This window comes from Crocodylus siamensis, chromosome 5, assembly GCF_052110815.1.
Source record: "Crocodylus siamensis isolate JL-2025a chromosome 5, ASM5211081v1, whole genome shotgun sequence".
NCBI classification, from domain to species: domain Eukaryota; kingdom Metazoa; phylum Chordata; order Crocodylia; family Crocodylidae; genus Crocodylus; species Crocodylus siamensis.
Genome location: NC_143399.1, coordinates 32,175,262 through 32,202,023, shown reverse-complemented (window position 1 = coordinate 32,202,023; position 26,762 = coordinate 32,175,262). Strand labels below are relative to the sequence as shown.

Sequence of the window (26,762 nt, the reverse complement as noted above, 5' to 3'; positions counted from 1 at the left end):
CACCCTCCAGCACTGGCTGGGGCACCCCTAGAACACGTTGTGTTTCCTCCCCTCCCCCCACCCATTCTGAAACAGGGGCAGGTTGAGAGAAAGGTGGGGCCATTGCTAGGGGAAACTGGCTGCAGGCTCCCAGCCCACTGCTAGTTTCCCCTCCCCTTAAGAGCCAACTGTAAACTTGTTTGGTTCAGGGGATCCTTACAACTCAGGACACTTCTTGCTAAGTGTTCTCAGTTACAGTGAGAAACTGTCTTCCCTTAAATTCTTGGCATTGCCAACAGTGTCTATGAATGCTTAATAAAAGTTTCAGACTAGAAATTTGCTCTTTAGGGAGATTTATTCTTTAACTATAAGCGTATGTAGCACCCTCAATGGAATATTTGAGAAATAAATTTTACACGGAAGTGGCAATTTGAAAAAAGCATGCAATATGCTAGTTGAGAATGATGTAGTAATATGTTCTGGACTTTGAAGCCAGTTAAAGTGGCACTGTGTAGTAGCACAGAACTCAAAACAGGATGCAGTAGGACCATACATTTTGTTATGGTATGAATACCATAAAAATAAGATGTTTTATTACTTGTGAAAACCTGTAAAACAGTCAACAGGAAGTCTAAAGTCATTTGTTCAAGTTTCTACATTAAGGGCTTCAGATATTCTTTTTAAACTCTAGCCAGAAATAATTTAGTGTTAATGAATCTCTTTGAAAACAAAAGAAAAGATTGAGTTATTAAACACTCTTCCATGCTTGTTCTCACCTGCATATAAACATAAAAATAGTTTACTGTATTAACAAAAATATCATCATGCCTATACCTCAATTAAAAAATTGTAAGCATATAGCAAGTGAGAAATGGAGATCTAGTACAGAAAACAGGGAAATTTCCACATATTGTAGTCTCTATATACAACATCCCTACAAATTTTATATTATTACATAGTCTTTTGGTACAATCAGTACTTAATAGCATATTTCTGTGGGCCAATAACAGTGATATTTGCTACTGGAAGGCACAAAACTATGGTTCAGAGAAGTTTTTGTAAAGTATGCACTTACACTTGGTGCTATGTAGAGGTTACCGTTACCAGAAAAGTGGCTGGTGAAAACAAGATTGAAAGTCAGCTGCAAACAATATATTAAAACAATTCTGAAAAACACTTAAACGTAAAATTTTAAATTCAAAACAGGGAGACGGTTGTTCCAAAAAAAGTCTGTAGAAACATGTCACTTAAAAAAACCTAGTAAAAAATGACTGTCCTTAACTAGCTAGCAACAAGTAGATTTTGTACAGATAAACACAAGGAAGGGAGATATCAAAGTTATGCATTGACAAATTAGGGGTATTATAAGTAGTTAAGACCACTTTGAAGAGTCTGAACAATGTGCAGTTTAGCCATCTAAATAGCACACAGGCATTCAGCACTTTTATGCCATTTATTGTACAAACAACATTGAATAGTATCACTTAAGCTGTAGCCAGGTTGCAGCCATTTCCAGAGTCAAAGATTTCACTCAAGATTTTCTTCAAAAGTTGCCATTATAACACTCTGCATATTCATATCAATGGTACCAGTCATCTGCAGGAAACAATTAACAGTCTTACTTATGATAATGAGTTTTGAAGAGCTAATATTATGTCACCCAGGATCTTTTCTAAAATGACAAATCATACTTTGTTTGTTTGTAGTAGCATCCACAATTGTACTATTATCTGCTGTCCAGGTCGCATTAGAAAGAGTAACCAGTCCATAGTTTCATAGTTTGTAGGGTCGGAAAGGACCTGAGCAGATTATCGAGTCCAACCCCCTGTCCGTTCCACTGTTACTTCACATAGACTTTAATACATGTTTCTAACAGGATTCCCATTTTAAAAGAGGCAGCCAGCTTTAGTCTGTGCTACTCGAGTCTAGTAATTATGACTTTGGAAGCACTGGAATCGTATCATGAAGCAAGCAAAAGTATTAGATAGCTGAGAGTGAAAAGAGCCCTTTGATTAGGAAAAAGGGTATACAGCACTGATCAGTTAGAAAGAAAAAGTAGCCTTTGGGAATTTTGGTTTTTTAAAGGGGCTTTATTTTGGTATTGCAAAAAAATGGTTTGGTCACAAGATAAGTATGTATGAAAGAACAACTTAAGCCTTTTGCCTTAAGCTTTTTAGGAGATCAAAAACTATTGGGAACTAAATCTTTTGAGCTGATGAGCATAAGGAAACAAACTGGTAAATATAATTATACAAAAACCCAAAAGATGCTTTTATAGCATTTTTCTTTTGCATCATATTTGTTATTACATCTGTAGATTTTCTTAAAAAAAAAAAAAAAACAGATTAGTCATATGCTTTGACAGAAGTATCAATGACCTACTGAGGTCCCTTCCGATCCCAACACCTATGAATGTATCAAACAGAAGAACAGTTGAGGAGCCTATAGCAAGCGTAAGGGCATATCTACATGTTAAAAGCTATTTTAAATTAAAGCTAGGGTGTAAGTTTAAAGTGGTTTAATAACTTCTGGGAAGCCATCAGGATATTCATATTCCATAAGAGATGCCTTTTTCCAATTTTGTTTTAGCTATGTTGGAAGCCAACGTGGAATAACAATTTCAGTTAACAGTTACTGCAGAAACAAAGTCCCAAGTTATGATAGATCCTTTAAGGGCTGATCCAAAGTTCATCATAATCTGTGGGACTCTTTTCATTCAAGTCAGCGGGCTTTGCATACAACTAGAAAACTGGTAAAACTTGGCTCGTGTCTGTTTCTGAGGACAGAAGGTCACAAATAATATATTCAAGCAGTCTGTGCTTCTCTAGGCAGGCCTCCTCCTAAACTGTGATGCCACTGCATTTGGATGGGTAGACAAAAATTGACAAGCCAGGGGGCAAAAATGGATAGACCAGTTTGCTTAACTCACCCCCTTAAGTGCCACAGAGATGGCCACAGTGCTTCTGGTAAAGATACCAGCATGCCCAGAGCAGTGCAGAGTACTTGAGGAGGCTGCTCTTGGGAACTCTCATGTTTGCAGTATAGACACAGTCAGGGTGTCACTGGAGAGAGCTGAGGTGCAAAATGTAAGTGCCATGAAGTTCAGTTAGGATTCTGGGGAATCCACAACATGTTCAAGTTAGTTAAGTCATTATTTCAGTGACTGGAAAATACCTATATAAATTTTCCTTTTTATCTAGGTGAACTTCTACAATCTCTGCTCTCTCCTATGCCTGATGAAGGGTGTATGCCTAAAAGCATGCAGATAAATAAAATAATTTGTTTGCAAATATCTAGGTGGTCTAATAAGAGATATTCCCTCTTCCATTAGTTTCGATTCCATATACCCCTAACACATACTTAAAGGCAGCATCTTTTCACAACACAGCTGTCATTTAAGTGTCCTTTTCTGACCAGTCCAAAAGTAGCTGAATGCCACCTTTGATTAACTTCTTTTCAGACCCTTTCCAGCTGCATTTTGTACTGTGCCTCCTGGAGAGGGAGCATAGAGCCAAAACAGACATTTTATTTATTACCCAGAGACTCAACAGAACTTGGGTCAGCATGATCATTGTTTTCAATGATTAACACTAGCTGAGGACACTGGCAGTAACTTACTGCTTCCTTTCTCCTGCGTTCTTGCTCCATTTTTCTAGCCAAGTCACGGTCTTTGACAAGACCTTGTTGCAAATTTTGTTGTGCCCTCAGTAATTGTTGTTGTTCTTTTATTGGGTCCTCTTTCTGGGGCTCCTGGGCTTTTATTGCCACCGGTTCCAATTCCATTCCTTCTTGGTTCCTTATAAAAAAGTAGAGCAAATTATTCCTCTTTTTCCAGTATCCTCTACAGCTTTTGCATGTCAGTGTCAGCCAAAAAGTGTCAGTTAGTTTAAGCAACACAGCACACTTTATATGTGGTCCAACATCATTTCAATGTGGATTCACAATCCTTTTCCTCTCCAGCATAACATCTGTGTGAACAATCAAGTAGCAATGCTACAATAACTACTGATGTTTTCCTACATTAATGCCACAGGATTATTAATTTTTTTTCTTTAAAAGAAAGCCATATACTTATGCACAACACCTTTTCTCCCCCACAAAACTAACTGCTAGAGATTGGAACGCACATTATATGCAAGGAAATATGGTAAAAGCAGTTTCTGTTGCTGAAACTCTGGTCGGGCAAAAGCTAAACCAAAGCCTGTTCTGCTCCCTGTGGATTGCATGCAATGTGCAGGCTCTGCTTTCCCTAGCTGGTACTACTCTGTCACTCATCTACAAGTAAAGACTCCCCCCCACCCCACCACGTTCATTCTGCCTTTCAAAAAACAAGGTCAGCAATCTTATTCCAAGGCATACTGTATGCACAAAAATATGGTATATGAACTGAGATTTTCCTGAGTCATGTTTGACATTTGCCTTACTAGGGAGCCTTAGAATCTGGGCTTCTGCCTTCTTCCTGAAAGCTTCCATACTAAGGGAGGCCTTGCTAGCCAAGATCAGCTAATTTTTTCAAAGAACAGATTCCATAGGTGTGTCTTGCATTATGAGATGTGGGAAAAACATGGAGAGAAACCAAGAGCAGCCTCATCCTACTCAGTCTATAGATTGTCTAAGGACTTGCAGAGAGGCTTTAAGAGGGCATGAAAAAGGAGGAAAAAAAGGGATTGTTAACTCAAGAACTAAGGAGACGTTCATTCTAGACAGAATCAGAGTTGACAGTGCCCTAATTGCGTGGACAGTACAGGTGCAGTGCACTGGCAGAGAGATGCAAGGCTTATGCCTACACATTAAGAGAGTTGTATGGCATTTCCTTCCTTATAGAGAAAATTGGCTGAAGTGTCTTGAAGTCAATAATTCCTGAAGTCAGTATAAATTCTTCCAGCATAGGAGGGGGCTTTAATGACGACACCAGCACCACTGTCTTTTCAAGAATATTAGTTCATAGGTGTAGGGTCGGAAGGGACCTGAGCAGATAATCAAGTCCAACCCCCTGCCATGGGCAGGAATGAATACTGGGCTCATATGACCCTTGGTAAGTTTAAGCTCATGTGACCCCAGCTAGGCAATTATCAAGTCTCCTTTTAAAGATCCCCAAGGTAAGAGCCAGCATCACTTCCCTTGGAAGCTGAAATCGGCTGAATCCAAATCTGAAGATTCAATGCAGATTCAGAAAAAAAAGTCAGCAATTTGGCCATTGACACAGCTTTAAATGTTCCCTCTACACACCTCAAGGTACCAGGAGTGACTTCTGAACGCCGAGATGATGGGGCCCATGGGCACCTGACATGAGCAGCTTGATAGTGTTTGTGTTTGCTTACAAGCAGACCACCTCAGGGATTCAACTTAGTCTTTACAGTATTTATTTTCTGTATTAAAACAGGGGTGCTGTTTAGTGTTAATTTTGGTCAGTGAGGCCTTCAACTGTTTCATGTAATTTTCATGCGAGGCAGGGAGGGAGATTCCCAGAATAGAGAAGCATTCATGCATGTCCACAAGCGACATTGCCTTGATGCAGTTTGGCATTAACTGAAGCTGCTTGGACTCTACACTGTCTGATCTCAAATAGATATCAAACCACAACAAAAAGGTGGAAGAAAGCCATTCCCAGTTGGACCTCCCCTAGGAGAAAAATCAGTGAATTATTTTAAAATACCAAGAAGCAGACAACAGCGAAAGACAAGATTCAAAAGACATGATTCAGGCACCAGATGATAAATTTAGTTTTCCAAAAGGCCAAATAACCAAATCAAGAGTAAGCCAATTTCTTTACTTGATTTCTGAAGGAGAAACTTTTTTGAAGGCATGCAAGTAGACATGTACATTGTGCTTCTGATACTGCTGCACCACTCTTAAATTGGCATCTCTCAAAATAAAACTAATTGCTGTCATCAAGGAGTCTTGGATCCTAAGATACACAAGCCTCGTGCAAGCTTAGTGTGCATGAAGAACTCTTAAAGCTGGGAGGAGATCAAGTCCCATTTAGTAAAAGCTGCAGAAAATGGGATCTGTTATTAAGGCTCCTGACAGACATTCTAATATGCAATTAACCTGTTAATATCTTAATTAGTAACCCAACCACATGGTCAGGTAATTAACATTGTGACAAAATGAGAAACCATTTTACAGAAACATCCCACAAAACATGTAATGTTTTATGGCTGGTTTTCCTTCATGCCTTAAGTTCAATTCATGGCAGGCTCCTGCTGTGCATGATGCCAGCTGCATAGTGGGGGTTGGTTGACAGCCCTGTTTTAGAATCATAGCAAATTATGATGGGAAGGGACTTTAGGAGGTCATGTAGTCCAACCCCCAGCTCAAAAGCAGAACCATTCCCAACTAGATCATCCTAGCCAAAGCTTTCTTAAAAACCTCCAGGGATGGAGTATCCACTACCTCTCTGGGTAGCTTGTTCCACTGCTTTACTACTCTCCTTGTGAGAGGTTTTTTTTTCCCCCCCAATGTCCAAGCTAAGCTTCCTTTGGTGCAACTTTCATGGTGCCGAGTCAAGGGGATCTCATCAGCTGGGCCAGAGTGCAGGTTGTCAGGAGCCAGGGGACTCCCTGCAACCTAGTAGGTTGATTGCTTTGCCCTGTAGCTGAGTGAGAACCAGCTAGGGTGTGGCACTGCTCCCTCTGCTTGACGCTAGCAGCTGAGTTGTCCAAGTAGCTCAGCCCTCTTGGATACTTCTTACTCTAGTATATGAGGAGCTGGCAGGGAGCAGTTAGGGCTACTCCTCTCCCCTCCATAGAAGATGGGTGGAAGAAACTGCCTCCTGTACCTTCTCTAGAACAAGGTGACCCCAGGTTCCAGAAGGCATGGAAGCTTATCCCCTGTGACTCGGCTGCTCCTGAAGGCCAAGAGAAGTGAAGTCACAGCATACAGAAGTTTATTCTCAAGAGAAACCCTCCTTGGAGCAACTTCTGACTGGTTGGAATTGTTTTTTTTCCTCCTAGAACAGCCATTTTTTGCTCCAGGAGGAACATTAGGAACGTCTGTTTTTTCTACCAGGAGAACAGCAGTTCTTCTTGTAGAAACAGGTCACATACAGATATTCTACAAGTGGGGATAGTGAAAGCAGTTTTGAAGAAGCCCTCTCAAGTACTGAAGGTTGTCTAGATAGGGTAAAGAGATCAACACAGGCTAATGCACCATTTTTCATGGCAGAGCAAAGGCAGTGCTAAGGGTCCTCTTGCTGCTACAGAGGTTAGGATATTAATTAGACTGTGAACACTGTGCAAGCCAGCAGAAATCAAATATAACCCTAAGGAGCAGCGGCGGCGGCAGCAGCAGCAAAGGGCTCCTTAGTCAGCCCACAGGAGTTGAACATGCATTTCTAAGCACAAGACTGCTTGCTATGCATTTCTACTCTTTTCAGGAAGCTAGAATGGTACACTTTTTACATTAAAAATTACCACTATGAGCTATCACCAATTTTATATAGCAAGCTGAAACACCCAAAATTTTGGCTAAAAATGCAAGTCTTTTAGAGTTGAAGGAAATCAATACACGCAAAGTTCTTTTTTTTTTTTTTAAATGTTGGACCTGGAATAAAGTGTCCTGCACCTTCTGGCTAATTAAGAGATTTATGAATTATACACCATTTTTTCCAGCCAAAATTGCTGTTGTAGTGCACAGGTACAGTAGCATATTCCAAATAAAGAGACGATTATCAAAATGGATGAGAATACAGGATATTAGAAGTTTGTACATCTGTATCTTGCTTCTTTTTAGGTTTTTACAGAATTGGATACTCAAAATATTAGTAAGCCATCTTAAGAGAAAAATACTGACATAGCAAGTGTTGCATAGTTACTGTAGCAGTCTTCCATAGCATTTTTGCACTGATAGTTTCAATTCTTAGCCATTGTAATGGAACACTGGCAATTTCTAGAAAAAAAATTAAGTTACTCTAGATATTAAAGACTACTAATGCCCATATTTCAATTATTGAAGGAGATATTATCAGCTTATAAAACAAAGAGCACTGCACATAAATGTAGGCCTATCCATTAAAGCAGATTTTAGACAGTCATGTTGTATTGTTGTCAATTAAGCAGATTCTTTTCAACTTATGAGTAAGTGTGCGTTCCTCCCATATAAAGGCAATACAAAGTACTTAATGAATTCCACAGAGCCATCCAACCATCTGGCCCACAGGCTTATGATATAAAAGGAGCTAAGACTTAAGAAAATTGGACTGTTGGAGTTACCTTTCTTGAGGAAGAGGATTCTGCTGCCCCTCAGCTTCTACTGGTCTCCTCAAGTCCTGCACTTGCTCACTCTTTTCCTTCTCTAGTGCCACTTTCCTGAATTGTTTGAAGCTTTCAGTTGAAGCTTTTATGGGTGCTGGAAGTGCCATCTTCTTACATAAGCTTATCCAGGACTCTGTATTCTTCAGCTTTAAGTCCTGAAACAAAGAAAGTACCTGTCCAGTTTAAATAGTCTGTGTACTAAGGTACATTGCTATACAAAGTTCCTTAAGGTGCAGACAGAAGTGGCAGTTTTTGCCTGGACTGGCCCCTGAAAGCACCCAAATCGTGATCAAAGCAGCGCTTGGCTGCAAAGCACTTTAAAAGGGCATGATCCCATGAAAGTCTGACCCCTCATTGCATAAGGGCTCAGATGAAGACATTTCAAAACATAGTATCTTCAGCAACTTGTGTCTGCCTGCCTCCCAGCCTGGGAGCCGTTTTCAGGATGGGAGGGGGGAAGGGAGAGGATGGAGTTTGTTCTGTGGTTTCTTTCTGGGTCTGCTGGAGCCTCCAGAGGAGGTGGGGGCTCCAATCCACCCACCCCAGCCTCCAACAGTTTCTGGGGAACCCCTAGAACTCCCATTCTGAAAACAGTGCCTGTGCTGGGAGGGAGGAGGGGGGCGATCATTGCTAGAGGAAACCAGCTGCAAGTTTGTAACCTGCAGCTGGATTTCCCAGCCTCCACCCCTGCCCCCCCTCAACCCAACAGCGGACTTCTGTTTGGTCTAGAGGATTGTCGCAACTCATAGTGCTTCCTGCAAAGCATAACAGGTTACAGCAGAGACTTGCTCTTCTGTCTGCGTCCTTAATTTTTAGAGTAGAGTACCAAAAGATGGTGCAGTTTTCGTTTGACATATTTAAAAGGTTCTGCATTACCAAAGTCATAATCTATTTGCAGTTCAGTTTCTTAGTGACTGAAATTGCCAGTATGTTTAATCCAATTTCTTATAAAATGGAATACCCATAATTTTGGCTAAGAAAAACATCCCCAATGAAAGCTTCCAAAATTTTGGAATATATTCCAAGCACATCAGAAAAAATGGGTTACTAGCCATTGGCACAGCTGCTGTCAAATAACTTCCCAAAACTCTCCTTATAAAAGACAATATGCCTTAATATTCTACTCCCAAGAAGTGCAAAATCCTTAAATAAGCTTTCTGCACAGAAGCATAACAGTATTTTCTCCTCTGCCTAGCTTCCATTATATTACAGTAAAACAAACAACAAATGGATGCACATGGCTCCGTTGGAAGTACTCTGGCTTTCTACCAGTATTTGCTTCATAGGTCCAGTAACCAATATTAGGTTAATAAACAACGCCTTTAGAGGCACTGGGGTTTTTGGAGAATCTCACTGTTTGACTAATGATGCATCAGCATCTGAACAGTATGTACTACTGGAAGAGCGGAATTTAGTAGCATTACTTTACTGCTTCTGAAGCCACATGTGGAGAACAGTTTTAAGTACACATTTTACTGAACTGAGATTAAGTCCACTAATGTCTAGTGCCGATAAGACCAGCAGCTTGTCTGGAGAATTAAACCTTGCTTTAAAATTTAGATAATCTGCAAGCATCAACTTTTCCTGCAGCCACAACTTAGTAGGGACTAGAAGATTTCAGGACATGAAGTTGAAACAGGTTCTTGAATCTTTGAATGTGTTCTATTAGTCACAGGTCTACCAGGCACCAAAGGCCTAAGCCATAAGAGTCCTATTTATGGAGAAGAACTTGAGATAACCAACTACTACTTCATTATGCACTTGGTTAGACAAACATCCAAAACTGTTTCTTCAAATTAAGATTTACAAGGGATACTCAGAGGCTACTCCTACCTTCTTAGAAAGAATTTGAGATTTAGCCTCTAGTGGGTTTTTATCAGTGTCATCAGAATGACCTGTTGGAAAAACAGAATGAGCATAATCAGTATTGCATCAAATCAGTTAAACCTTCTGAAAAACTAGTTTGTTTTGGGAAGAATTAGATGTTCTAACAAAAAATGGCTTTTTTTTTTTTAAAAAAAAAGAACATGCAGCTTTTTTCTTGTGGCAAGGTTGGTTTTTATTCAGTAACAATTTAGACCAGAAAAGAGGATTACAGGAGCACCACGGAGATGTTGAAATGAATCAATGAGTGGTTATACACCCAAATACCACTTTGAACTTTGCCCACAAGGGCCTAAACCACTAAGACATATTTAAAAATACCTCTAACTGAGGGGCTGCTGTTTCACAATATGTTTTAATGACCAGACATCCAGAGGGCTTTCATTTTCCAAATAATAAAGGCCTACATCGGGATTGTAAATTTCATCCCACTTCTTGTTCTAAGAAAGTAGGCAGGCATGGTACCCTTTTTCTCTTTCTAATGGCTAGAATAGGAATCTCTCTATTCACTTCCTTCCCCTGAATTCTTCAGAAGAATGACTATATCCCTAGCTTGATGTTCCAACTTGCTCTAGAGGGAGTACTCCATTTCTAAGTAAACCCACAATTTAACCTGCCTATTTCTACCTTTTATAAAATAAGATGTCAGCCAGTAAGGTTGAGTCACATAAACCCTTCTCTTACTCCCAGTGGAAAGTAGTACAGGAGACATAGGGAACAGTCATATTTGTTGTTGAACTGCTGAGATCATACATCCAAGGCAAAAAACTAGAAAGGCAATTTCAATAACATTACTTCAGAGTAGTCAGGTTTTCCTTTGTATTGTATTAAGATTCCTACTTTGAAGTATGTTGATCATGTGCTTTTGGACAAGTTACTTATCTATAAATACAAGAAAATACACCTTCCTATTCAGGCATTTTCATATTAGAGTATTAATAGTCAAGGTGCCTATTAGTTACATGTATAATTTTGCAATATTTTACTGCTTGAACTTACTTTGCCTGAAATAAGCAGGGATGGGGGGGAGGGGAAAGTAAAGAAAAAAAAAGAAAGAAAAAAGAAATTAGCACAGTAACAGAAGAAGAAGCATATTCTACTTTTACTCCAGGTATCATTTTTAGTATTAGGAGAGGATTTCTAATGTTCTTTGTAGATAATAGCTCTCTAGCTTCCCAACCCCAAAGTACCTTGTTATCAACACACAACAGAACTACTGTTACTATATCTGCACCTTTTGTGAGGGGGCAATTACAACTGAACTCTGGTTAACTAAATGTAGTCAGCAATTTCATAGCTCTCTTATCCTGTAGCTATAATAACCTATTAAATATTTGATAAAATATTAAAAATACATAAAGCATCCTGGGCCCATAAGCTTCAAAAAAATTCATTATGATTTCAAAAAGAGGGGGTTGCGTGTGTGCGCGCAACTAGACTCTCCCAATGAAGTCTGTAAATATTTTCCTGTTGGCAACAAAAAGATTCTCAAAATACAACACACGTATAGTTTAGGAGCCAAGATAACCAGCAGAATTTGGCTAGCCAGCCCTATGGCTAAATAAAATAGAAAAGGTAGACTAGTGTAACCTTGTGACAGGGCTCCAAGCCTGGTACTATTTAGTCTCCCTTGTACATTTCTGGGCCATTTTTTTTTTTAAAAAGCCAAATCAGCCTGCTTTAGATACTTTATGAGAGGTCTATGTGAAAGAGTCACTGTCTTGTTTAGCAGAGTAGTCCTTTTGTTCTTCTGAATGTAGAAGGCAACCTTCACCATCCTAATCTTTTTGACACCACAAACAGATAGTGTTACAGTAATAGGAATCCTAGAGCATAATCTTAGCAAATGAAGCATTAAAGGAAGGCCAAAACGTTCCTGCTCTTGAGGCATGAACATTTGTCTTGGCATACTATCCAACTAGCCTGAAGAGGAAATTTACCATAATGTTGATGACTGATGAACAGATTTTTCCTGAAGCAGACTGAAGATTTCATAATGGGTTAGGAGAAGTCGAGTAGCACCCACAATACTCCATTTCTTCTTCAGAACCATGGATGTTAGACCAAGTGGCTGGAAAGCTTAATAATGAAGCTGCCGGGGCCAAGGGTTCACAAATGAGGCGTATGTAGACCTCTGCCATTGAAGGCCCTACCCCTTTAGCTAGTATTGAGCTTCAGCTAGCTTAGCTGAGACCCTGGAGCAGCCAACACTGAGCTCATGATGCTGGTAGTGTGGGCTTCACCATGAGGAAGCTTTACTGGGAGTTATTATAGGACTGCTAAGTTGGCATCAACTTGGGTAATACCAATGTTGGAGTGCTAAACCTCAGAAAAAGCCACTCCACTATTTTTAGTCAGCCTGGGTGGTCTCAGACAGAAGTCTGATTGGATATCAGTTTTTTCAGAAACTGACAAGTGGTGGAGATAAGTATACAGTTTTTAAAAAAAGTCAAAGTTGAAAACAAATTTATGTCAGAAAGATGTACACAGTAGTACTAGCCACTCCTACAGCATCTGTTACCCAAAAGGCTACAGAGTGCAATATTTTAAAAAGGAGCAAAGACTGAAATATCTATTTTTTTTTTCCCAAACAAGGAAAAAGGAAAAGAAATGTTTTACCAGGGTATTAAATAATGGAAAAGGAATTTAAGACTTAATAGCAAGCACAGACCAGGGGAGTGGGCTATGGCAGCCATGCTAAAGGACCCCTGCAAAAGCAAATCTGGTACAGGTACAAGCTCTGCTCATTCTTTCTTGTTTAATAAATTAGTTAGCTGCCTCTCTTCCAACAGCCAGAAAAAATTGAAGGAAACAGAATTAATACTGGTTAATAAAAGTTTGAGAAGAAGAAAATAGAAGAGCAAGAAGAAACAGACACACACTGAATAGAAAGAACAACTCTATTTTTTGGAAAAGGTACATTTTAAATCTCATTTAATCCCAGTAAGATTAGGATATTCATGGCAAGAACTTTGTCAGAATGTTTTAAAGCAGTAGGAATCAATCCTTTTGGCAGGCATACCACAAATTAGCCCTGTACCCTCCTTGGCTAGGGAGAGACATTACACAAACTGGTTTAAGTGATCAGACACTGGTTTAAACCCATAACAGAACAGACATTCAGTGCCCATAAACTGGTTCGAAAATGGCTGAAACCGGTTTGAGATAAGCCTGGTTGAATGTAGTGTCAGGCTTAACTGTTTTGGGTCAAACCAGTTTATGCAACATCTGTTCCAGACCCCCTCCTGATTTAAGTTAAACCAGAGTCCTCCAGCATCCCAGATGCTTTGCAGCACTGAGCAGCAACCTCTGCTCCAGAGACCTGGGCTGACCCCTCCCCTCTGCTCCCCTTCTGGAGCTCCCACAGAAACTTGCAGACACAGAGGCAGAAAAGGATCTTGGAGCTGCTGTTGATTCCAAGATGAACATGGGCTACCAATGTGAGGATGCTGTCAGGAGGGCTAACCGCACCTTGGCATGCATCCACAGATGCATCATGAGCAGGTCCAAGGAGGTGATCCTCCCCCTCTGTGCAACATTGGTTAGGCTGCAGTTGGAATACTGCATCCAGTTCTGGGCTTTGCACTTCAGGAGGGAAGTGGACAGCATCAAGAAGGTCCAAAGTAGGGTCACTCACATGATCAGGGGACAGCAGGGCAGATCCTACAGGACCTGAACCTGTTTAGCCTCCACAAGAGAAGGCTGAAAGGGAATCTGGTGGCCGTCTATAAACTGGCCAAGGGGGACCAGCAGGCAATGGGAGGAGTCCCTGTTCCCCCCGAGTACTACCAGAAGTAACAAGGAATAACGGCCATAAGTTGACAGAGAGTAGATTCAGGCTAGACATCAGGAGGCACTACTTCATGGTCAGGGCAGCTAGGATCTGGAACCAACTTCCAAAGGAAGTGGCATTCACTCCTACCCTGGGAGTCTTCAAAAAGGAGGTTAGATAGACACCTTTCCGAGGTCGTTTGACCCCAGCATTCTTTCCTGCCCATGGCAGGGGGTCAGACTTGATGATCTGCTCAGGTCTCTTCCAACCCTACCAAATATGAAACTATGAAGTAGGGTCTGCCTGGCTCCCCACCCCCAACCACTTAACCAGGGATCTCTCCCACAACATGTGGTATGCTAGCTATTGCTGATAGGTGTCTGTGCAAGACGGACAGGACAAAGGCAGACAGGACAGCGTCAGCTTAGGGCTTTTTGGAGCTAATCAACTGGTAGCTGGTAAATGTCACCCTGTTCCTTCCTTAGAAAAGGCTGTTTAAGAAGAGCCTGAATTAAGTGAGTCTATTATTTTGCTCCCTAATCAGAACAACCTGTTGGGGCTTGGCCACTCCCACCTCCCTCAGCTCAGCACTATTGAAGGGAAGGGAGGGCTGCTATAGCACCCCCCCAGATTTTAGCCTGAGCCACTGCAGCCATGTGCCTGTATTTCCTCAGTCCAGAGGGGATGTCCGTCTGTGTGGTTACAAGTTGGTTCAGCCTAGCCAGGTTAGACTAACCTGCAAATATTGAATCACTTCAGGCTCAGGCTTTTTGAAAGTCTGTCCCGAGCCAGTGTCTGGGCTAACTCATCCATAGGTCTCCATTCTAAGCCCTAGAACTGCTAACTAGTATGAAAAGATTTTAAATATTGGTACAACAATTTTTGTTCTTCTGTGAAAAGTGTGCCTTATTACTTCCTGGAAGGCAATGGATTTTCTAATAGTAGACTTAATTTTCTAGATGATGATTTGGGTGCAGCTTATTTCAAAGGGCAACTTATCCAATCAGCTGCGTAGGACTGCTTATGAGCTCTGTCTGATCTAAGGGCACTACTTCACTGTAGAAAAAGCTGCAGCAAGACAGCTGAAGCTCTCTTTCCTTAATTCAGAAACCCACAGTTAGTGAATCAGATTGAAAGCCATCCAGATAGGAATCATCTGGGTTTTATTGTGTGTAATGCTGCAAAACATTATGACATTGGTAGATGTTTCTCTGTCTCCATTAGTTTGGGCCCAGAAAAAAAAAATAAGTTTCATTCTCCGATGGCACTTTCCCCTGCTTCCAAGAAGGGGGCTAATCCATCCTTACCATGGACAATCAATTTCTAGCTCATCAAAATATATTTCAAAACTACTAAAGTCTGTTGCATCCTTAAGTAAAGAAAGAGTTCTATGGACAAGATATTCCCAAAACACTCCCAAAACAGTCCTTCAGTCCCACTCTGAAAGTTACTTTGTGGTTATGGGCTATGTAAGACCTCTTTCCTGGGAAAACTGCCCTTTTCAGGCCATCTTATAGAATTCCTTACTTCAAGATGCCCTATTGGAAGTCCTGAGAGAATGAAATTCTACAGGTAGACATACTCTTCTTTTATTGCACGAGGAAAAAAAAATATATATATCAAAATTGTAGAAATCACTTAATTAGACACTTCAGAAAAATGGGAGCATCTGTTTATTTTGGCAGTTACTTGCCAGAAATACACCAGTTGCTATGTGAAGACATTCCAGGGAGCTTCAGAGAAGTTTTGAAGTTAAGCCAAGTTTTGTTATGTAACAAGTCATCAGTAAGCTGAATCTAGGTTCTTTTAAACTTTCTGAAGTATTAGGTTATTTGTTTCTTCTGCAAAAGTTCCAGTTAAAAATTAAGCCTTTAAAATGTTCATTGACTGTATATTTTCTTCCTATTGGATACAGCCAGAAGAATTGAACATCTTTTACCTAGCTTTATGAAAAAAATCAGCAAAAATAGCAAAAGGAACAAAGTATACCTGGACAGAAAGAGCACCCTCTCTCAAAAAATGTGCATGCAGCATTTCCATATTAGCTTGGAAACAAACATATTTGGATATCACTGGTCAAACAAAAGTATACATACACATGTATTTAAAATCTGTGCCTTCGATCTCTGTTATATTTCTATGATGACAATACATACTTTGTTCTTGATTTATGGATTTAGATTCAACTGTTCCTTCTGAGGTCTTGTTTTGAAGAGCATTTGATTTTTCTGGATGAAGTGGTGATGCTTTTTCTGCTTCTACTTTGACATCATCCACTGAAATATTCTGGGAAGAATTAGATGCCTAGGAGAGAAGGCAAGGCACTTTTCAAAGTATATCCTCAAGCTACTGAATGGGAGATTTATGTCGTTATTCTACTCCTAGGAAGAATTAGGTTTCATTCCTATCATTTAGTGGTATGTTAAAAAAGGAGTGTAGTGAGGGGATAAGAGGAAGCTTATGGTTCAGATTCCATTTTGTTCACAACACATAAATTGTGCCACATGGCAGAATTTGGTTCTTAGATCAGCTGAGCTTGCACTAAATGTTATTGCTGACTTTCAAAGGCAACTGTCCTACTTCATCATGGGGACAGTACCTTAATTTATGTGTGTTCTTGTACAGCATAAATCAAGAAACAAAAAGTTATTTAAAAAAATAGCGGTGCAAGCTTAGGGGGCCAGAAGTCTTGCAATATTGGAACTACTCATTTGGATAGACAGTGTTAATGGTCAGAAGCTACCCCAAATTGTCTGTAGATACTTTTGTATAAAAATAATGAATATTCACCTCTGGAACAATGCAAATAGGTTGGAAGACAAGAGGCTGGCAAAGTTTTAGATTATTCCGAGGAACTGGCTGGAATGGAGCAGGGTGCAAGGGAGATAAAGCTTTGATTATACCTAAGGAAAAGGAAGTTAGATGTATAAAACTTTCCTAATATGCAACATCTCAATACTTAGTCAACTAATTTTGAGGTATGTTGCATATTTAAAAACTGAAGCTAAACCAAGTATGTAGATAAGCATTCCAGCTGGGTACTTTGAAACAGTTATTCATTTTCAATTAGCTTCTCAGTTGGATTATTAGCAACCCATTCAGATTTTATATTAGAGCTCAGAAAGGCCCAGTAAAACTATGGTGTTTTTGAAGATAGTTAACATTTGCTAATTACCCTTACAATGAACTGTATATTTAGTATTCTACCCCCATCCCAGGCATTTCAGCATGGGTCCACTTTTAATAATAGAAGTAGTAGTAGTAGTAGTAGTTGTTAAAATGATTCAATGGTATCTAGAGCGGATGACTGATTTTTATGCATTTTAGATGTGTAGTTATAAATGGGTTACGTTATTCTATTGGGATTATCCCCCCTTTCCTGTTTTGTTGTATGTGAATAGCAGAGCACCTCTTACTAGAGGCTCCAGTACTTGAAATGACATCTGCCATCATGTCACGCAACCAGACATTTTTTGCATTCCACCACAAAGTTAAAATGTCAGCCCTAAATAACTCAGGTGTTGTAGGATCAGTTTAATATTCCCCCCTGCACCTGCATAAAGACAAACATGGACAAGCAAACATCACTTTTCTTTCCTGTACATAATTTATATAAAAACAACAAAAATAAAAAAAACTTATTGTGTTTTCTGTCAGTTTTACCTGAAGGACACTGGGTTTGTTCTAGTGGTTTAAATGGGCTGTATCGTAGAGGCTGAGGTTGCAGCTCCTGTGGCACTTTGGGAGAAGGCAGTCTCTCTGAGGATCTTTGGTTTTGTAAGCTACTAGTAAAAGAAAATGGGTTCTGCACTTGAGGAACAGCATTGTGGGACATCCTCTGTAAAGAAAGCAGCACTTGCTATAGGACGATTTTACTGTTAGTTGGTTGTTTCTTTGCCTTAATCCCTCACCAGCTCCTACTTAGATAGAGTCAGATTCTGCTCTCCACTGCTGCCCAATTTAAAGTGGATGCACTTCTGATATTATGCAAGATGCATTTAAATCATTCTGCGTTATCCCAAGCAGATGACTAGTTGCCTTTATAGCCCTTCTGCAAATCTAAATATAAATAGGCACATCATTCCATTTAAAACAACGGTACCAGATTTAAGTTAAAATAACATTAAACACTGTCTGCTGGCTGGTAGGTAAATGTTTTGGTAAAATACACACAGTGGACATGTCTACACGTGCTTTATTGTGTATTTTGTTATTTTAATGTGCGTTAAAGCATCACTAAAAACCCCCAAAAATCGAAAAACACTGTTCTGGGTGCCTGTACACGAGCGAGGAAGCTACTCTGATGCACTGTAATTACAGTGCATCAGAGCAGACTTGATAAAACCAGGTCTGCTGGCGGGTGGAAATTACTGTGCTGCAGCTGCCTCTTGTCTTGCGTTTCAGCATTCCCATGTATAAAAATGATGGCAAGAGTGCTTGAACTAAAGCTTGTCAAACAAGCTTTAGTTCAAGTGCCCCAGTTGCCATTTAAGCATGGAGATGCTGATATACAAGATGCTGCAGCACTTTAGAGTGGTGCTCGGAGCTACTCCAATTAAAAAGCGCCCCCCCCCCAAGCATGTGTAAAAAGTGCCCTGTGCTCTTTAATAAATGCGCATTAAGACAGGCTAATGTGAGGTACTAGGAAAATGCACAATGGAAGTACTAGATGTACTGCACATTAACTAAAACACATTAAGGCACATATAGAAACGCCCAATATAAATCAAACATCCTATTTCAGTCATGACAGCAGGTTGTGGACGACAACCCAAATCTAGTACAAAGTCCAACTTAGTGGTCTAGCAGTATCTTCCTGTAGTTTTGTATTTGTTTTCTAAAGGAGCAGAAGAGAACAATACCTAAGCAAAGGCTGTTTGCAGTGCCTTAAGCATTCTTGTATTCTTTTCAGGGTCAAAGCCTCTGAATGAAAGATTTGCTCCAAAATACCCTTCTCCTCCTCCCACCCCAAGGATGGATAAACAAGCTCCTGAATAAAATAAGTGGCAAATTAAGTTTCTGTAGCTGGAAACATAGATGAGGCATGTGCTCTGCTTTAACAATGAAAAGGATATTTTGGGGTTATCAGGGTTTTTCTTTTAGAAAAGCCACTCAAGCTTTTCTGAAAGTAAAAAAACAAAACAAAACGGAATCTGCCTCAGACAGGCACATGTGATTATGCACGTTGCACATTAAACTGTGCAGAGAACTGCTAATTAGCATCTCTGGGGCAAAATTTGCTACTGGGGATTTCCTGCTAGCCAAAAAAAAAAATGCCTGCCTGCTGGCTAGCCCCATACTGAGGCACCCTGTGCCCCAGCCAGCCCCCATTGCAGCACATGGAGCAGCAGGACAATGTGTCCCACTGCAAACCTCATGAGCAGTGGTATGCACCGCAGCACAAAAGTAGTAGCACAAATGTGCCACCGTAAAGGCATGCCCCTGCTCATGTGGATGCAGTCAGTCAAAGGCTTTTCTACTAACTTACTTTGACATATTAGATCTCCCCATCAGTGGGGTCTTATGGGAATAGAGGACAAGCATGGAGAGTGGGAACAACAGCAGGTGGTTACACTGGCACATGAAAGTACTTTGGGGGTGTGGGGAGGGGAGAAGAGTCAGGACAAGTCTCACATTATACTGTTCTTGCATGGCATTCAGCATTCCAGATAGTTAAACTGTCACTTGTCACTGTATCTGAACTAATGTGCTTAAAAGAGACTTTTTGTAATAAGCTTATGGCTAAGATAGAATACAACTATACCTCCCATGGTTTATTAACCCAATAAACAAGCAACAAGTCATCTTTTATTTAAAATTTAAATTTAAAAAACATCTGTTCAAAAGAAGAAAATTCCTATCGTTGCTCCCATCCCAGCAGCTGGCATAGATCTACCTAGACTTCACACTGCTATGGTAAACACACACATACACGCCCCCACCCTCTTTATTGCAAGTGAGGTCAGCCAAAGAAACCACTGATATGAAAATCTCACTCAGCCTTCTACTCCAACCACTGACATCATACAGTAGTAGGTAGCAAGCGAGTGGCAAAGCATTTAAAGCTAGATTTAATATTACATTCACTCCAACAGAAAAAAAAAATGGAGGTTTACCTTCATTTGCTTGTTAGAAGTTAAGCCATTTTGACTTGAGCTGTTCTGTTTTGAGCATATTTCTGTAATTATAAACAGTGAAATAGGAAATGCAGCTATTATTTACAAACACTAAGTGTCTACGTTTAGATGGGACCTGGAAAGCCCAACCCTATTTCTCCAGGCACTCAAAAAACAGAAGAGGCATCTCCCCGTCCTGAAGACCTTAGCTTTATGTACTGCGAGATGTCCTTCATAATGGCATTTGCTCCTGTGCTCAGTTACACACACAGGTTTTTGCAGGAACAGGACTTTTATGGTAGTTAGTTTTTGCTCCTGCATTGTGTAAAAGGACACACACACACACACTGAAACAGGGCAAGAGTCTGGGTGAGATAAGGTTATGGTATTCTGAGATGCTTTCCTCAGCATAATCTAAGGAGCATAGAAAGCATCTGGCTGACTAGTTTGTCAGGGCCAATTTTTGGACTGCAACACTACCCAGACTTAGCAGGATGCATGCATCCAACCAGTGCTTCAGCCCAACACACCTTCAGAAAACAATTTTCCAGCAGTCTATTCCTACTCTAGAGAATCCACCTAACTGCCTTCCCCACCCTGAGAATATAGCTTTTAATGCCCCTTCATTTCATTGGATCTGGTGGAAAAGGGCCAGTTAGAACACCTCCATGACAGTTCTCTTTAGCACTTTTGCTCCTTAACCCCAAGACCACTCAATTCAGTGACCAATTTGACAACAGGAAATTGGACAGCTTTTTCTTCTTTAAAACAAACAAACAAAACCACTCCAAATAAGCTTGTTATTGATCAACATTTTTGCTAAAAGAAACATAAGGCCATAAATTTCAACCTAAAAAGGATGTTTGGTGACACTTGCATTCGGGGTTTCTTTAAACAAATGCAGCTTCCATAACTTATTCTTGTTCAGAAGAGTCTAGGCTCCAGTCATTCATTAATAGAGATATTTTCTAAAGTAAAATAAACCATGAGGAATGAAACAAATCCATGTTATCAAGTAGTAAGAAGTGAATAAGCGTTGACTAAAGCAGCAAGACTCCTTTAGAATTTCAACTGATGCAGTATTTGCAACCTAAATTACACAGTAATTAAGTAGTACATGGATGGACAGATATTTTCAAACTTTGCAAAAAGAATTAGCACAAAAACCTCAGGGGTCATAACTTTATGTTCAAAACTATCAAATACAGCTTTGGTTTAGTTTTCCAAATTCTGGACCTTCAGGTTCCACCATCAAGATCCTGCTTATGTCTAATGATGTGGTAAATACCTACCACCTAAGAAGGTACAAGAAAGGTACAAGGGTTTTTGTAGGTGATCCATTAGACCAACTGCATAATTGGGATATTTAGATAAGTTTCAGGAAAAATACAATAATATTAACAGACCTGAGAGAGGGTGAAGTCACTGAAAAGTATAAGCATTTCGCTCAAAAGCATCAAGTCTTCAGAACGTTTCTTTAAATATCCTTACGTCAAAACGTGGGACAAATTTCACCTTTGTACCCCAACATGCAGTCTTCAAAAACATTACCAGTTCTCCCCATGAGTTAGGTGCTATACATGCAACTAATCTCTTTAATGCCATTTAAATTCCATATTGGAGAGGGTTTAAGGCTTTGTAAAAGGAGTGCAGCATTCCAGTAGAATGGGCAGGCTCCCACCTGGGAAACATCCAGATCACTTTTCCATCAAGGCATGGCATGCAGTTGGATGGCCCAGAAACAGGTGGGCAGGCTGAGATCTCACCTGCACTGGGAAGGCCCCCTGCTGTTCCTGCATGGAATGAATTGTGAAGAAGCCAGAGGCTGGCAAGCCAGTAAGTAAAAACATAAATTGAGGTGTCAGGGGGTGAGGGATTGAGTAGGTGGAAGTGGAGAGGTACCTGGGGAGTCAGATGCAAGACTGGATTTATGATGCACTATAACCCATGTCTATACCAAGTCCATGAGTTTCTGTATCTAGGAGGTTAATGAAACGCAGTTCATAGGCTCATCTTTGAGGATCAGGCCTGAGAGATTGGAGACAGAGTGGCTTTCTTGTGAGAAATGTGCCCCCACAAGTAGTTGGGTATTCTTGTCTGTAATAGATTGGATTAGTATGTTGACAGGTTTTGCATTTCTTGTCATGGCATGGTCTGGATCCATTTGGTGTGTTTTGTGCTGTAGGAAGTTTGCTTCCAGTGATGAGGTTAGCAAGGTTCAGTGCTTGTTTGAGTTTACAAATCACTTTTCCACAGATGAGCCTATGAACTGCACTTCAACCTTCTAGATGCAGAAACTCATGAACTCAATATAGACACTGGATTTATGACATACTAGATGTCAGGCAGGTTATGACTCCCCAGGTACCTCTCCACTTTTACCTGCTAAATCCTCCTTCCCCCTCCCCACTCAGTCTGTCCCTCACCCCCCCCCCCCCCAACACCTCAATTTCTATTTTCACTGACTGGCTTTCTTGCCTGCATTGCATGCCAGTCTCTGGCTTCTTCACTATTCATTCCATCCAGGAAAAGCATACACACACCCCAACTAGATGCTTCATCAGCCTGACTAAGGGTTTTTAAACCTGAAAACTCACTAAGATATTTCTCCAACTATTCAGTTGGTTTAATAAAAGATATCAGAGGTACCCTCGACTGGTCCATGCTGAGGCCAGGACCCAAGGGGGTGGGGGGAAGGGGTCAAAGGGTCAGGGACCCACCACAAGGAATGCCCAGAGCAGGAAGCTTAGGATTCTGACTGGCCTGAAGGCAGGGCCAGGACTTAAGGGGGAACCAAATGTCCCGGGGGGGGGGGGGGACCACAGCTGAAGGGGGTGAAGGATTCAGTGTGAGGCATGGGCTACAGCATGAACAACCCCCATTGCCTGGAGTGGCATGGTGACTGCCTGCAGGCAGTGCTGGCAGCAGCAAGTAGGGAGCTCCCACAAGTGGCTGCAGCTGTGTCAGCAGTAGGGGATGAGGTGGCAAGTGCTGACTGGTGGTCCGTGACCTCCTGCAGATGCTGCTGGTGGTGTTGGTGGTGAGTGGCAACTGCTTGTAGACAGTGCTTTTTTCAGAGGATGCACCAATCTCAGGGGGTGCATGTGCACCCACTACACAATTGCCAGTGGGCTGCAGTGTTAGGGGAGGTATGGAGCTGTGGAATGGATGTCACCCCAAGACACCAAATGGGCAGCCTCCCACCTGGGAAACATCTGAAATCAGTTTTCCATCATGCATAGCAGCTGAAAAAAAAAAAAAAGAGAGGTGGGCAGTTGGCCCAGAAACAGGTGGGTGGGTAGAGATCTAACCAGCACCAGGAAGGCCCCCTGTTACATGCTACCATCCCTGCTGATTTCATCCCCCTATGCCGTAAAACACACAAAGTGTCATGAGTTTTGTTTTGAACAGTTTGAGGTACAGTTTTTGCACCCATCTCCTTGAAACCTGGCAGGCATCGTGCCCTAAGGAGGGGCTACCATCCCTGCAATTTTCATCTGAATCAGGAAAAAATAAATAAAAGTTATAGGCATTTCAGTGATTCCCCATTATAGCCAAATCACTGATACAGCGTCAAAACTCCAAAACAGATTTGACCAAATCAAAATGGAACAATGACCTGAAACTCCAAAAGGAATCACTGTCCTCTGAAATGGCTGAATCTGAATCCAAAACCAAAGCATAGCCATTTCACGCAGCCCTACTAGGGATCTATGAAATCATGAAAGTGTGGATAATGCAAATAGGGAATTGGTATTTTACCAAGGCCCAGAATACAGGAACTGAGGGGCACCTATTCCATTAAAAAGGAGTGACAGGTTTGAATAACTAACCCTCCTGCCCCTCCCGCCCCCAAACCCAAACTAATGCACACACAAAAAACAAAGCCACAGGAAGTATTTCTATACTCAACTGTACCGTTAACTTGTGGAACTCATTGCTACAAGAGGTTCCAGAGGCAGACTTGTGTTACCTCTCAGCTCCATGTTCTTGGGGAACCTTGACACAGGACGCAGACTGTCTGATTCACAAAAGAATTCCCCTTCTACCTAAACAGAAACTGATTAAAATGCAGTGAGAGACACACCTAAAACCCTCCAGATAAGGGTGACAAGAGTGAAATGACTGCCCTAGGTCTCATTTGCATCTGAGATGGGACCAGATGACCATTCATTTACAAGAGAGATGGAGAACAGAAAGCCTGAAGCAGGAACCACGTGAATTCTGGGATCAGAGAAGCAGGGGAGCACTGCATGATGGGGAATCTGTGCTCCAAATGCTAAATCAACCCACACACCCAGCTCAGCATTTATCAGACCAGTTCCAATCTGGATTTACAAAGGACTCCCCCCCACCCCAAAGCAGAAGTAAAGTTTAATAGGCATCTCGGGCTGTACATTCCCTGGTTCCACTATGGGAGGCCTATTTAAAACTTAAATTGGCTAAAACTCGGTTGCCAGGTTAGGGAATGCTGAGGCAAGACACCAAGTTGGGGTACAGGCAACATTTGAACAATGGTAAAGGGTTCATCACAGCGTCCAGCCTATTGGAGCCCTGTCCACAAGTGTTGTCATACTTTTCCCGGGATGACTGGTGGAAGTCCTCTCCACAAAAGGTTATGAACACTCCAATAAATTGCCTTAAGTCTGTTAAAAGACTATAGTAAGATCTGGAAAAGTCATGCTAAACTGAGGCTTGTTCACAACAAGTAGAAATCCAAAACCCTGATGCTGCAAGCTATCTATCATTTCTGAAGGAACCAGGAGATGTCCCATCAGTATATCTGCTATCCATAGGAATGTAAAGCTGGCTTCTAATTATGTGTTTCCTGAGTATCAGTCAGTTTCCCGAGATGTTCCAACCAGATAACCCCTTGTCAATAGAAAAGACAATTTGATTTACACTACTGAGAATGCTTGAAAGAAGCTGAACCGAGGGTATAAAAATCTGTAAAAGCAACAGCAGTGCGTGTGCGCGCCGATACCACCTGCTTTCTTCTTGAGAGGCTAAAGGAGGCAGATCATCTCCCCTTCAAGGATCATGCTGAGAACTTTAACCCATCAGCTTTGCAACCGGAGTGCCTTGGACTGGTGAGATTCCAGCTTGCTGCCTCTCTTCTCTCTCTAAGCATAGATTTCTGAACCTGAACTGCATTAGTTAAGCTTGAGCCAAGTTTCCCCAAATACTTAGTGAACCAGGGTAATACTGTAACTGTTTGTGTTCGTTTTTCTTTGCATGTCTGTTACTGCTAGTGTCATTATATATTGCATATACTTAGCAATAAATAACTTTTATAGTTAAACTGGTGGCAACTGGGTATATTTTTCCTTCTCTACTTCTCCTTTCCCGCTTGCTCTGCAGCAACATTTCTTTTACCTAAGCTAAAGATCCCTGTGAAGCTCAAAAATACTGTGGGGTCTGCTCACCAAGAGGCTAAAAGGTTGGGATGTGCTGAGTTTGAAACACATAAGGGGATCAGCTTGTACAGGCTGATTGACCTAGTTTGGCTCAGATGTGTCCTAATGAATTGAATGCTGGCCCATGAGGGCGTCAGCTGGACACACTGCCGGATTCATAGGTATTCTGTTTAACTGTGTGCTTGTGTCTGACTGTAGTTATTGTTGCTCTGATGAACTGATTCTTGGCATGTGAGGGTGTCAGCTTGTCCATGCTGATCAACCCGGTCAGATCAAGCACGTTACATTAATGTGTGTGTGTGTGTGTGTGTGTGTGTGTGTGTGTGTGTGTGTGTGTGTGTGTGTGTGTGTGTGTGTGTGTGTGTGATGGATTTGGGGACTGGAGGGACCTAGCCCCACTGAAACTGAGTCCTGCAAGATAGCTCCATTGGGGGTGGGGGCTTGCAGAAGGGAGAGATACAGCTCTGTATAGAAACACAAGCAGCACATTAATAGAATTACCAAGACCCTAGCCCTAATAAATGAGCAAACCCCAAAGTAGCAGGCAAATCTGGTAACAATTGTACCATTCATTTTTGAACATGGCTATACTAATTCATGGAGGACAGCTCCATCAAGAACCATCAAAAATAGCCAGCTGTATATCCTTCGACATCCCTAAGCCAATGATGTGGATGCCAGGAATGGTAGGACAGGGGATGGATCACTCTAGAAGAACATATCAACAGGGCACATCTAAAGCACTAATTACAGCCATTGTAAGAGACAGGATGCTGTGACAAGTGAACTTTTGGCCTGACCCAGTATCGTACTGCTTATGTTTTAATATTCTTATGGGATGTAGGTCAGACCATGCATTGGTTTCAAACGCGAAAGCATGTTACACAGTTTTACTAAGCTGCTAAAAACATTAAGATTAACACTCGTTCATGTGCCTCCTCCAAAGAGGAATTTATACCTCATGAAAAAAAGTCATACTAATTGATAACACTCAAAAAATCACCATAAACCATTTCAAAATTAAAAGTTATAGTTCAAGATACAGGTATACTATTTGTTCTCATTCCTCCATAGCAGCTTACATAGTCTTTCAAATCCCGTATTTCTTGAGCGGTTTATTTTGCTCTTCTGTTATAGACCCACACAAATGGAATTGTAGTAAAAAAAAAAAAAAAAAAGAAAGAAAGAGAGTGCATCTTATATCCAAGAAAGTTGCTTTTAAGAAAAAGTCAGATTTAAATCCTTTTAAAAAAATAAAAACAAGAAGGCTGTAAACACCACTTTAGATGCTTTGAATTCAGGCATGAAAATATCTGGCAATTAAACATTAAATTATCCT

General features: G+C 41.0%; 1 protein-coding gene across 1 annotated transcript in view; it reads right to left on the bottom strand.

The window, feature by feature from the left end:
* Positions 1-531: 531 nt before the first annotated feature.
* BRDT (bromodomain testis associated) overlaps positions 532-26,762 on the bottom strand; it is a 47,424-nt gene continuing 21,193 nt past the window's right edge. The window contains exons 12-19 of the mRNA XM_090049195.1: positions 20,007-20,068; positions 17,554-17,728; positions 16,681-16,793; positions 16,047-16,194; positions 10,068-10,129; positions 8,193-8,389; positions 3,598-3,775; positions 532-1,575 (exon numbers count right to left, since the gene is read on the bottom strand). Of these exons, the coding sequence (XP_089905321.1) occupies positions 1,507-1,575; positions 3,598-3,775; positions 8,193-8,389; positions 10,068-10,129; positions 16,047-16,194; positions 16,681-16,793; positions 17,554-17,728; positions 20,007-20,068 (1,004 nt within the window). The 3' untranslated portion in view covers positions 532-1,506. The remainder of the gene's footprint in view (positions 1,576-3,597; positions 3,776-8,192; positions 8,390-10,067; positions 10,130-16,046; positions 16,195-16,680; positions 16,794-17,553; positions 17,729-20,006; positions 20,069-26,762) is intronic.